The sequence below is a fragment of the Bombina bombina genome, chromosome 7 (assembly GCF_027579735.1).
Source record: "Bombina bombina isolate aBomBom1 chromosome 7, aBomBom1.pri, whole genome shotgun sequence".
Taxonomy (NCBI): domain Eukaryota; kingdom Metazoa; phylum Chordata; class Amphibia; order Anura; family Bombinatoridae; genus Bombina; species Bombina bombina.
This window is the reverse complement of record NC_069505.1, coordinates 468,538,856-468,552,200: the sequence shown is the minus strand read 5'-3', so window position 1 is coordinate 468,552,200 and position 13,345 is coordinate 468,538,856. Positions and strand designations below refer to the sequence as shown.

The 13,345-nt window shown below is 39.6% G+C and overlaps 1 protein-coding gene across 2 annotated transcripts in view; it reads left to right on the top strand.

Moving 5' to 3' along the window:
• Nucleotides 1–4,132: 4,132 nt before the first annotated feature.
• Nucleotides 4,133–13,345, top strand: part of LOC128666750 (zinc finger protein OZF) — a 29,274-nt gene continuing 20,061 nt past the window's right edge. Inside the window, exons 1-3 of one of the 2 annotated variants that reach the window (XM_053721516.1) lie at nucleotides 4,133–4,254; nucleotides 5,092–5,222; nucleotides 11,414–11,536. In XM_053721516.1, coding sequence (XP_053577491.1) covers nucleotides 5,171–5,222; nucleotides 11,414–11,536 — 175 coding nt within the window. In that variant the 5' untranslated portion in view covers nucleotides 4,133–4,254; nucleotides 5,092–5,170. Of the gene's footprint in view, nucleotides 4,255–4,350; nucleotides 4,409–5,091; nucleotides 5,223–11,413; nucleotides 11,537–13,345 lie in introns of those variants that run through there. The other variant, XM_053721514.1, reaches the window with a different exon arrangement.

Sequence of the window (13,345 nt, the reverse complement as noted above, 5' to 3'; positions counted from 1 at the left end):
CTTTCCCAAGATACGTCTTCCATGAGTTTGATCACATGTTTTGTATCTCTTAAATAGCTCATTAGAGATACAACAAATGGGTTCAGTATTGCATCGACCCATTGGGACAGGTGTTCAAACAGGGAACCTATGCCGCTGACGATTGGGCGGCCCTGTACATTTTCCAGGGTTTTGTGTACCTTAGGGAAGAGGTGAAAGATGGGTACCACAGGGAAATCAATCATTAAGTAATCATAGGTTGCATGATCAAAAAATCCATACTCCAGACCATCGTCCAGGAGGGATCTAATCTCTCTCTGGAATTGTCTGGTGGGATCAGTAGTGAGAAGAGTATAATTGTCTGTATTAGTCAATTGTCTCAGGGCTTCTTGAATATAAGTGTCCTTATCTAGGACCACCGTGGAGCCTCCCTTATCCGCTTTCCGGATGATAATGTTCCTGTTCTCTTTTAGTTCTTGTATTGCCTGTTTTTATTTAATTGTGAGATTGTGTTTATGTTTACTCTCATGTGTGCTAGCTAGTTCCGTTAAGTCAGTCTCTACTTTATTGTAAAATGTCTCAAGGATCTGTCCCCTACTCTGTATGGGGTAAAATTCTGAGGCCCGTTTGAAGCCATTAAAACTGTTGATCACTTTATGTTGGTCATTTTGTGTGGATACATTAGTCAGGGAGTCAAGTGTTTGTATGTCACATGATTCACTAAAATCCATTTCAGTAATTTGTGCACTAGAACCTCTTATGGAACTCTGTAGTAATTCTCTGTTGTTCAATAGTTGTATAGAAATGTTTCTGTAGGGTTATATTCCTAATTAGTTTGTTAATATCTAACATAGTGTTGAATAAATTGAATCTACAGGTCGGTGCAAAGTTCAACCCCAAGTTTAATACTCTGTATTGTATGGTTGTTAACTCCAGGCAGGATAGATTTATTACATTATCATCTATTGATATTTGGAGGAAGTTTTCTGTCCCCTTAGGGGGTATCTGTCTTGTTTCTCTATTCCAATGCCTGTTTTTGCTGGAGCCCTGTAAAAAACCTTCTCAAAGGCATTCATATCTTCCACTGTATCTGTTGTATTAGTAGTATTGGTACTCTTAGGTGGTTGAATGGAGCTACTCTCAATGTACTTGGAGCCTTGTTTAGTTTTATGTATAACTGAATGTGGCTGGTGATTTTCTATAGATCTGACTTCCTGAGTATCTGAGGTAATATTTAGTGTTACCTGTTTGGCTGGTTTCAGTATGCCTGTCGATGTGGTGGAAATTTCGGTGGAATTTGATGTATTAGTGTCACCTGACCTAGAGTTGTTACTTTGTGATCTCCTATTGCCTCCTCTCCTCCTATTTCGACTACGTGATCTGCCTCTAGGGTTAGGATTCCATCTGTTAGTGTTACTTTGTGTGTAGTTCCAGATATATACTAGTTTGTTGTCATAATCTCCCTGATCTCTTATGTACTTTGTGTGTTTAAATGTTCAAAATGATATTTTTAGATTCAGTGAGTGATGTTTTCAGCATATCATCAAACCTGGGGTAATCTACCTCATTTTGTCCTGTGTTTAATTCACATTGTATGACCTGTATATCATTTCTTAGTTTTTTCAATAGACCATTTTTATAGAAAATAAGTAATTGCATAAGTCTAAGGGAACATTCTGTTAGTATCTCATTCCAGCTACGACTACGGCCCCTGGGCCGAAACATGTCAGCATTCAATGCTCACTGCTAAGTGTGTTTTTATCCCACTGCTGTAGACCTTCCTGGTCATTTTCATTTTTACCATTGGAATCAATAAAGTCATTGTTTTTATGCATCAGCCAGCGAGAAAGTTTCGTTTTTTGGATTTCTACAATTACCAGGACTCGCTAAGCTGATTGGGCTCCCCGGCTGTTCATGGAAGTAAGCCTGCACAAACTGTCATAGGAGGAAGACAGGTGATTGGCCGGCCGATTGACACCCCCCCCCCGACCCGGATCCTTCAGCGGAGGTATCCACGCCGCACGGCGGCTGACGGAGTGAAGGGGTAAAGAGAGAGGGACCAGAGCTGTGCCCCCCCCCGCCTACCGAGCAAGTTAGTATCCCGCACAGAGGAATTATCCACAAGAGAGACAACACGAGAAGAGGTGGTGAGTTTTTGCAGCTACAAGCTGAAGAATTTTCGTTACTGCGTCTGATTGATAGATGCTTACTTCCACCCAGGTGTTTAAAAACTGACACGGCATCATATGTGTTCTCTTGTAAACTTGATACTGTGTGAAAATGAGACTCTTGGGAAAACTTGGGACATCGAGTAACTAGAAGTGATGGACTAAGAGAGGGGGTGTTTAATCTGTACCGGTCATAACAGTGCATTAGTTATGTGCATTTGACAGCTTTTTCCCAGGAACAGCTTAAAGCAGAAGCAGGGATATTGAATATTGGTGGTTACCAACATTGTTCTTTTACATATTTATATATATATATATATGACACATTGCCAAGGAGTCTTGATAAAGTCCGCAGAAAACGGAAGAAACGCGTAGACGGCACAAAAAGGACAGTCGGTTAAAGCACCGCTACAAAGAGTAAGAAATCGAGAGGAGCGTGACTTGGGGTGGTTCAAGGATTGAACTTACACAGCGGGACAGGATTGAACAGCTTCACCGCAGTAACCTACAACTAATGTGAACCAAGAGACGCCTGTTTTTATTTTAAAGTTTGTAAGTGCAATATGTTTAGTTGTGCATTAAGGATGTATTAAAAACTTTTACCGTGAGTCGTGGCTGCGCTCTCTCTTCTTTTGTGTTTGCATATATATATATATATATATATATATATATATATATATATATATATATCTCACACACACTATATATATATATCACACACACTATATATAAGTACATATATATATAAATACATATATATATATATAAGTACATATATATATATATATATATCATACACTATATATAAGTACATATATATATATATATATATATATATATCACCCACACTATATATAAGTACATATATATATATATATATATATATATATATATATCTATCACACACACTATATATTATAAGTACACACATATATATATCACCCACACTATATAGAAGTACATATATATATCACACACATTATATATAAGTACATATTTATATATACATTACACACACTATATATAAGTACATATATATATATATATCACACACACTATATATAAGTACATATTTATATATACATTACACACACTATATATAAGTACATATATATATCACACACTATATATAAGTACATATTTATATATACATTACACACACTATATATATATATATATCACACACATTATATATAAGTATATATATCACACACATTATATATAAGTACATATATATATCACACACATTATATATAAGTACATATATATATCACACACATTATATATAAGTACATATATATATCACACACATTATAAGTACATATATATACATATATCACACATTATATATAAGTACATATATATATATATCACACACAATATACTGTATATAAGTACACATATATATATATATATATATATATATATATATATATATCACACACATTATATATAAGTACATATATATATCACACACACTATATATAAGTACATATATATATATATATATATATATATCACACACATTATATATAAGTACATATATATATCACACACATTATATATAAGTACATATATATCACACACATTATATATAAGTACATATATATATCACACACATTATATATATATATATATATATATATATATATATATATATATATATATATATATATATATATATATATATATATATATATATATATATATCACACCATATATAGAAATACATATTTACATCACAGACATCTCTGAACATAAAACGTATCTACCAATCAACGCAGCTCTCTGTTCTGAATCTGTATTATTCACGGAAGTGACGTCATATAGAAGAGCTGGGTAGCGCTCCTTGTAAATTGCTAAGAACTACATATCCCATAATCCATAATAAATTTAGCATCACGCAGCATACGGCGGATGTCAGGGTTCACTGCGCTATCTAATGACGTCACCGTAATTTCCGCCTTATATAAAGCAAAGTGTTCTGTTAAGATGCCGAACTTTTGAAAAGAGCGAACAATGTCACTTCCTGTCACGTTTGCCTCCGGTTCCGGATAATACGCTCAGTTAGGGACTCGTTGACAGTGACAATTAGCTCCTGGCTATGGTACGCGAACTTTGCCAATATTAAAGATGGCGGTGGTGAGAGCATTACGTTTACGTTTATTTTGACCTACTTGTCTGTACAACGTGTCGTAATGATGTCATCTTCTTGCGACTTTAGATTTCTGATAACTGTGCATAGGCTTAAGCATTGACAGGTATATTGTGTGTGTTAGTCAGTCTAGGTGTGTAAATCAGTCTAGGTGTATGTGTGTTAGTCTAGGTGTGTGTTAGTCTAGGTGTGGGTGTGTGTTAGTCTGGGGGGGTGTTAGTCTAGGTGTGGGTGTGTGTTAGTCTGGGTTTTAGTCTGTGTGTGTGTTAGTCTAGGTGTGTGTGGGTGTGTGTTAGTCGGGGGGGGGTGTTAGTCTAGGTGTGTGTTAGTCTGGGTTTGTGTGTGTGTGTTAGTCTAGGTGTGTGTGTGTGTGTTGGTCTGGGTGCGTGTGTGTTGGTCTGGGTGCGTGTGTGTTGGTGGGGGGGGGGGTGTGTGTTGGTCTGGGGGAGTGTGTGTGTTGGTCTGGGGGAGTGTGTGTGTTGGTCTGGGGGAGTGTGTGTGTTGGTCTGGGGGAGTGTGTGTGTTGGTCTGGGGGGGTGTGTGTGTTGGTCTGGGGGGGTGTGTGTGTTGGTCTGGGTCTAGGTGTGTGTGGGTGTGTGTGTTAGTCTAGGTGTGGGTGTGTGTCTGTCTGTAGGAGTGTGTTTGTGTCTAGGTGTATGTATCTGTGTGTCTGGGTGTGTGTCTAGTTTTTACCACACTTGTGTAGAATTGTTTACACCGGTTCCTGCTTGAACAAATTACTTTGTACCACATGACACAAGTCTTTATTAAACATTTCTCCGTTTTCAGGATCCGTTACTGTTTCACCTCACACTGAAGACTATTTATTTGCTCTCAGGACCTGAATTCACATCAAGTGAACAAAACTATGTCTGAGAAGAGCCTAACACAGACCTCAGGTCTTTCTGATAAACAGGCAGGTAAGTAGCACAGCAGTGGTCTGAGTGTGACCAGATCACCTTAGTGTAGTGAATATTTACTGTGCTTAATAAAGTTTATTGACCCAGAGTGAGCACAGATAGCTTGTGCGGGTTAATGGGTGTAGTCAGACGTCGGCATCGCTTGCCAGTCATATAGTTATCTTTAGTTATATCCTTATTTATTACATCTATAAATTAGAATCGTGTGCTAAGTCAGTACTGTCAGTGTTCACTGTACAGGGCGTAGGGATGTGGCGACTTCAACTGACTCTCTCTCCCTGAAGGCTGAGGAGGAGGAAGTTCCTATAGACGGCACTACAGGTGATTCCCGCAAACTAAACGTCTCTTGTATATAAGTTCTGTTTGTGCTGCCAGCAGATGTCACACACAAATAAACATCCTAGATCATCTGCTCCATGTGTGGCAAACAAGGGGTTTATCACTGATGTGGGTTTGCCATGCGGCACTGATTTATCCCCTGGGTTGTTGCTCTGTCTGTGGAAGTAGAGAGATTAATTTGCTGCTGCTTGTGTTCTGGCAATCAAGGGATCAAAGCGCTGCTGCTGTGTAATGTTGCACCGTGTGTCTGTGACAAGCTGCTGATTCGCTGCAGTATTTATCCTGCGAGCAATCAAGGATTTACGTTATTGTTATGGGTGTGTGCGGCAGTGATTTATCTCCTTTATTGTCCCTGTGTGTTTGTGTCCTTCTGTAGTGTTTAATCACTGGCACTTAATTACTGATATATACTGTGTATATATAAACATTTATTGTGTGCACATACCTTATGTAATGCAGCACTTGATTACTGATATATACTGTGCATATATAAACATTTATTGTGAGTACATACCTTATGTAATGCTGCACTTAATTACTGATATATACTGTGCATATATAAACATTTATTGTGTGTGCAGACCTTATGTAATACAGCACTAAATTACTGATATATACTGTACATACAATGGATATAAAAAGTCTACACACCCCTGTTAAAATGTCAGGTTTCTGTGATGTAAAAAAATGAGACAAAGATAAATCATTTCAGAACTTTTTCCACCTTTAATGTAACCTATAAACTGTACAACTCAATTGAAAAACAAAATGAAAAATAGCCATCGTTCGTCTGGCGCCTGGGCATAAGGTCATGGTAAGATAAATCTGGCGTCTGGGCATATTTTTCATTTTGCTTTATTCTAGGTGATAGCTAGGTATCACCACCCTGGGCATTTAAGGTTTAGTTGGCGCTAGAGTTTGCCTTTGCCTCAATTGAAAAACAAACTGAAATCTTTTAGGTGAAGGGAAGAAAAAATAAATAAAATATGGTTGCAAACTAATACTTTGTTGAAGCAACTTTTGATTTTATTAAAGCACTCAGTCTTTTTGGGTATGAGTCTATCAGCATGGCACATTTTGACTTGGGAATATTTGCCCACTCTAATTTGCAAAAACACTCCAAATCTGTCAGATTGCGAGGGCATCTCCTGTGCACAGCCCTCTTCAGATCACCCTACAGATTTTCGATTGGATTCAGGTCTGGGCTCTGGCTGGGCATTCCAAAATTTTAATCTTCTTCTGGTGAAGTCATTCCTTTGTTGATTTGGATGTATGCTTTGGATCGTTATGCTGAAAGATGAAGTTCCTATTCATGTTCAGCTTTCTAGCAGAAGCCTGAAGGTTTTGTGCCAATATTGTCTGGTATTTGGAACTGTTCATAATTCCCTCTACCTTGACTAAGGCCCCAGTTCCAGCTGAAAAAAAACAGCCCCAAAGCATGATGCTGCCACCAAAATGCTTCACTGTGGGTATGGTGTTCTTTTGGTGATGTGCAGTGTTGTTTTTGTGCCAAACATATCTTTTGGAATTATGGCCAAAAAGTTCAACCTTGGTTTCATCAGACCATAACACCTTTTCCCACATGCTTTTGGGAGACTTCAGATGTGTTTTTGCTTAATTTAGCTGGGTTTGGAAGTTTTTCTCCGTAAGAAAAGGCTTCCGTCTTGCCACTCTACCCCAAAGCCCAAACATATGAAGAATACGGGAGATTGTTGTCACATGTACTACACAGCCAGTACTTGCCAAATATTCCTGCAGCTCTTTTAATGTTGCTGTAGGCCTCCTTGGTGCCTCCCAGACCAGTTTTCTTCTCGTCTTTTCATCAATTTTGGAGGGACATCCAGTTCTTGGTAATGTCACTGTTGTGCCATATGTTCTCCACTTGATGACTGTCTTCACTGTGTTCCATGGTATATCTAATGCCTTGGAAATTCTTTTGTACCCTTCTCCTGACTGATACCTTTTAACAATGAGATCCCTCTGATGCTTTAGAAGCTCTCTGCGGACCATGGCTTTTGCTGTAGGACACGACAAAGAAAATTTCAAGAAAGACCAACTAGAGCAGTTGAACGTTATTCAGGGTTAATCAGAGACACTTTAAATTATGGCAGGTGTGTGACTCTTTTAACATGGTTTTTAATGTGTTTGCTTAATTCTGAACACAGCTACATCCCCAGTTATAAGAGGGTGTGCACACCTTAAAGATTTCAGTTTGTTTTTCAATTGAGTTGTACAGTTTATAGGTCACATTAGAGGTGGAAAAAGTTCTGAAATTATTTATCTTTGTCTAATTTTGTTTACATAACAGAAACCTGACATTTTAACAGGGGTGTGTAGACTTTTTGTATCCACTGTATATAAACATTTATTGTGTGTATAGGCCTTATGTAATGCAGCACTTAATTACTGATATATACTGTGCATATATAAACATGTATTGTGTGTGTACAGACCTTTTGTAATGTTGCAATTAATTACTGACATATACTGTGCATATATAAACATTTATTGTGTATGCAGACCTTATGTAATGCAGCACTTAATTACTGATATATACTGTTCATATATAAACATGTATTGTGTGTACAGACCTTTTGTAATGCTGCAATTAATTACTGATATATACTGTGCATATATAAACATTTATTGTGTGTGCAGACCTTTTGTAATGTGAAATTTAATTACTGATATATACTGTGCATATATAAACATTTATTGTGTGCACAGACCTTAGGTAATGCAGCACTTAACCCCTTAAGGACCAAGGCCATTTTTCAATTTCTTTCCCTGAAGGACCAGGGCTATTTTTAAATTTCTGCGGTGTTTGTGTTTAGCTGTAATTTTCCTCTTACTCATTTACTGTACCCATACATATTATATAGCGTTTTTCTCGCCATTAAATGGACTTTCTAAAGATACCATTATTTTCATCATATCTTATCATTTACTTTAAAAAAATGATAAAATATTAGGAAAAAAACACACTTTTTCTAACTTTGACCCCCACAATCTGTTACACATCTACAATCACCAAAAAACACCCATGCTAAATAGTTTCTAAATTTTGTCCTGAGTTTAGAAATACCCAATGTTTACATGTTCTTTGCTTTTTTTGCAAGTTATAGGGCCATAAATACAAGTAGCACTTTGCTATTTCCAAACCACTTTTTTTCAAAATTAGCGCTAGTTACATTGGAACACTGATATCTTTCAGGAATCCCTGATTAACCCTTGACATGTATATATTTTTTTTTAGAAGACATCCCAAAGTATTGATCTAGGCCCATTTTGGTATATTCCATGCCACCATTTCACCACCAAATGCAATCAAATAAAAAAAATTGTTCACTTTTTCCCAAATATTTTCACAAACTTTAGGTTTCTCACTGAAATTATTTACAAACAACTTGTGCAATTATGGCATAAATGGTTGTAAATGCTTCTCTGGGATCCCCTTTGTTCAGAAATAGCAGACATATATGACTTTGGCATTGCTTTTTGGTAATTAGAAGGCCGCTAAATGCCACTGCGCATCACACGTGTATTATGCCCAGCAGTGAATGGGGTTAATTAGGGAGCATGTAGGGAGCGTCTAGGGTTAATTTTAGCTTTAGTGTAGTGTAGTAGACAACCCCAAATATTGATCTATGCCCATCTTGGTATATTTCATGCTACCATTTCACCGCTAAATTCGATCAAATAAAAAAAAACGTAAAATTTTTCACAATTTTAGGTTTCTCACTGAAATTATTTACAAACAACTTTTCAAAGTATGGCATAAATGATTGTAAATGCTTCTCTGGGATCCCCTTTGTTCAGAAATATCAGACATATATGGCTTCGGCGTTGCTTTTTGGTAATTATAAGGCCGCTAAATGCTGCTGCGCATCACACGTGTATTATGGCTAGCAGTTAAGGGGTTAATTAGGGAGCTTGCAGGGTTAATTTTAGCTTTAGTATAGAGATCAGCCTCCCACCTGACACATCAGACCCCCTGATCCCTCCCAAACAGCTCCCTTCCCTCCCCCACCCCACAATTGTCCCCGCCATCTTAAGTACTGGCAGAAAGTCTGCCAGTACTAAAATAAAAGGTATATTTAAAATTTAAAAAAAAAATGTATGGCATATTTACATATGCAGCTGTGTAGGATCCCCCCCCCCCAAACAGCTCTCTAACCCTTCACCTCTACCTTACTGGGAGCCATCTTGGGTACTGGCAGCTGTCTGCCAGTACCCTGTTTGCAAATACAAATGTGTTTTTTTTTTTTATTTATTTGTTTTTTTTTTTCTGTAGTGTAGCTTCCCCCCCCCACAGACCAATCCCCCACCCGCTCCCAGATCCCTTAGATTTACTTTTGTTGGGGATTTTATCCCCCCTTACTGCCACTCATATAGCATGTATTTGCTGTAGTGTAGCGGTTCCCACCCGCTCCCTCCCCGTGCACGCGCGCGCTACCGTGCGCGCTCCCGACTTTCCCGCCCCCGATCCCGCCCCCCTCTCTCTTCAGTTTTTCATCGATGGCCGCCCACCCACCTCCCATGGTCAGCTCCCACCCACCAACGATTGCGGCCATCGATGCCGGTGCAGAGAGGGCCACAGAGTGGCTCTCTCTGCATCGGATGGGGGAAAAATGTTATTGCAGGATGCCTCGATATCGAGGCATCACTGCAATAACTGTAAAGCGGCTGGAAGCGATCAGGATCGCTTCCAGCCGCTTTAATCCCCAAAGTCGTACAGGGTACGTCGCTGGTCTTTAAAGACCAGGTTGTGTGCGACGTACCCTGTACGACTCGTGTCGTTAAGGGGTTAATTACTAATATATACTGTGCATATATAAACATTTATTGTGTGCGCAGACCTTATGTAATACAGCACTTAATTACTGATATACTGCGCATATATAAACATTTGTGTGTACAGACATTTTGTAATGTGGCACTTAATTACTGATATATACTATGCCTATATAAACATTTATTGTGTGTGCTGACAGACCTCATGTAATGCAGCGCTTAATTACTGATATATACTGTGCCTATATAAATATTTATTGTGTGTACTGACCTTTTGTAATGTGGCACTTACATGGGAGGGGTATAGAAGTAGTACCGGTAGGAGTGAGGGGCCTAAATATAGTACCGGTAGGAGGAGGGAGGTGCGTAGAGGTAGTACTAGTAGGAGGAGGGAGGGGCATAGAAGTAGTACTGGTTGGAGGGAGGGGCGTAGGAGGGAGGGGCGTAGAAGTAGTACCGGTAGGAGGAGGGAGGGGCGTAGAAGCAGTACCAGTAGGAGTAGGGAAGGATATAGAAGCAGTACTGGAAAGAGGAGGGAGGGGCGAAAATGTATTACCAATAGGTGGCAGGAGGGGCGTAGAAGTAGTACTGGTAGGAGGGGCATAGAAGTAGTACTGGTAGGAGGGGCATAGAAGTAGTACTGGTAGGAGGGGCATAGAAGTAGTACTGGTAGGAGGGGCATAGAAGTAGTACTGGTAGGAGGAGGGAGGGGCATAGAAGTAGTACTGGTAGGAGGAGGGAAGGGCATAGAAGTAGTACTGGTAGGAGGAGGGAGGGGCATAGAAGTAGGAGGAGGGAGGGGCATAGAAGTAGTACTGGTAGGAGGAGGGAAGGGCATAGAAGTAGTACTGGTAGGAGGAGGGAAGGGCATAGAAGTAGTACTGGTAGTATGAATTTATTTTTCTTGTTCTACCATTTAAAACATAATTTTATTTCAGGTATTTGACTGACTTTAACACAATGCATTTTTCAGCTTTACTTTCTGATTAAAGACTAAAATACAGCATTATCGTGAATAAGAAACCCAAATAACTCCAGATAATCTCTTGTCATTATAGCGCTCAACCCAGAGACTGGGCTACTAGTTGTGAAAGTGGAAGATGAAATGACAGATAAAATGTACGGTCATTCAGGTGAAATGCGTAGTCATCTGGGTGAAATGCATTCAGGCCTCTCTGTTGGTGAGTACTGATAAGGGGGAGTCAGCTCTTGCGCACAATTACAGCTGTACGGTTTTGTTTAGTACGCTAGTTGGTAGAACTAGACCCCCTGCCACTTCTGGTTCCTATTTTCTTCTGAAGTGTAATTAATTCACAGGCTAGCAGTAAGCTCTAGTGTTCCCTTACAGTATTTACCACCTCTACTATAAGTTTGTTCCATGCACTAACCCTACTCTCTGTACTTCTTCAAATTAATGCTGAACCTACTTCCTTCTAACATGACATTATGGTCTGGTGTTTAGTGACACCGTCATCTCAGTTGTATTAAATCCCTTAATGTAAATGACGGTGTCTCTCTTCTGTGTAAGCTGTAAATATAAATAACCAGACATAATGTTGTGATATTTTTATTGTTTTCTACCAGCTTAGTGTCCTCCTGTTTACAGCCTCTGGTTTATTTCTATACTTCAGGAGATAACGTTATCTGAACTGTGCACAATACACAAGATGAGGTTTAACTAGTCATCTATATAGTCACATAGGAACCTCACTACTGCTAAGCCCTACTCAACTTACCTGCTAATACCTCTTCCTATACACCCAGCACCTACTGACCTTACCTACTGCTAATACCTCTTCCTATACACACAGCACCTACTGACCTTACCTGCTGCTAATACCTCTTCCTATACACACAGCACCTACTGACCTTACCTGCTGCTAGTACCTCTTCCTATACACCCAGCACCTACTGACCCTACCTGCTGCTAATACCTCTTCCTAATCACTCAGCTCCTACTGACCTTACCTTCTACTAATACCTCTTCCTATACACCCAGCACCTACTGACCTTACCTGCTGCTAATACCTCTTCCTATACACCCAGCACCTACTGACCTTACCTGCTGCTAATACCTCTTCCTATACACCCAGCACCTACTGACCTTACCTGCTGCTAATACCTCTTCCTAATCACTCAGCACCTACTGACCTTACCTGCTACTAATACCTCTTCCTAATCACTCAGCACCTACTGACCTTACCTGCTACTAATACCTCTTCCTATACACCCAGCACCTACTGACCTTACCTGCTGCTAATACCTCTTCCTAATCACTCAGCACCTACTGACCTTACCTGCTACTAATACCTCTTCCTATACACCCTGCACCTACTGACCTTACCTGCTACTAATACCTCTTCCTATACACCCAGCACCTACTGACCTTACCTGCTACTAATACCTCTTCCTATACACCCAGCACCTACTGACCTTACCTGCTGCTAATACCTCTTCCTATACACACAGCACCTACTGACCTTACCTGCTGCTAATACCTCTTCCTATACACTCAGCACCTACTGACCTTACCTGCAGCTAGTACCTCTTCCTATACACCCAGCACCTACTGACCCTACCTGCTGCTAATACCTCTTCCTAATCACTCAGCTTCTACTGACCTTACCTGCTGCTAATACCTCTTCCTAATCACTCAGCACCTACTGACCTTACCTGCTACTAATACCTCTTCCTATACACCCAGCACCTACTGACCTTACCTGCTACTAATACCTCTTCCTATACACCCAGCACCTACTGACCTTACCTGCTGCTAATACCTCTTCCTATACACCCTGCACCTACTGACCTTACCTGCTGCTAATACCTCTTCCTATACACCCTGCACCTACTGACCTTACCTGCTGCTAATACCTCTTCCTATACACCCTGCACCTACTGACCTTACCTGCTGCTAATACCTCTTCCTATACACCCTGCACCTACTGACCTTACCTGCTGCTAATACCTCTTCCTATACACCCAGCGCC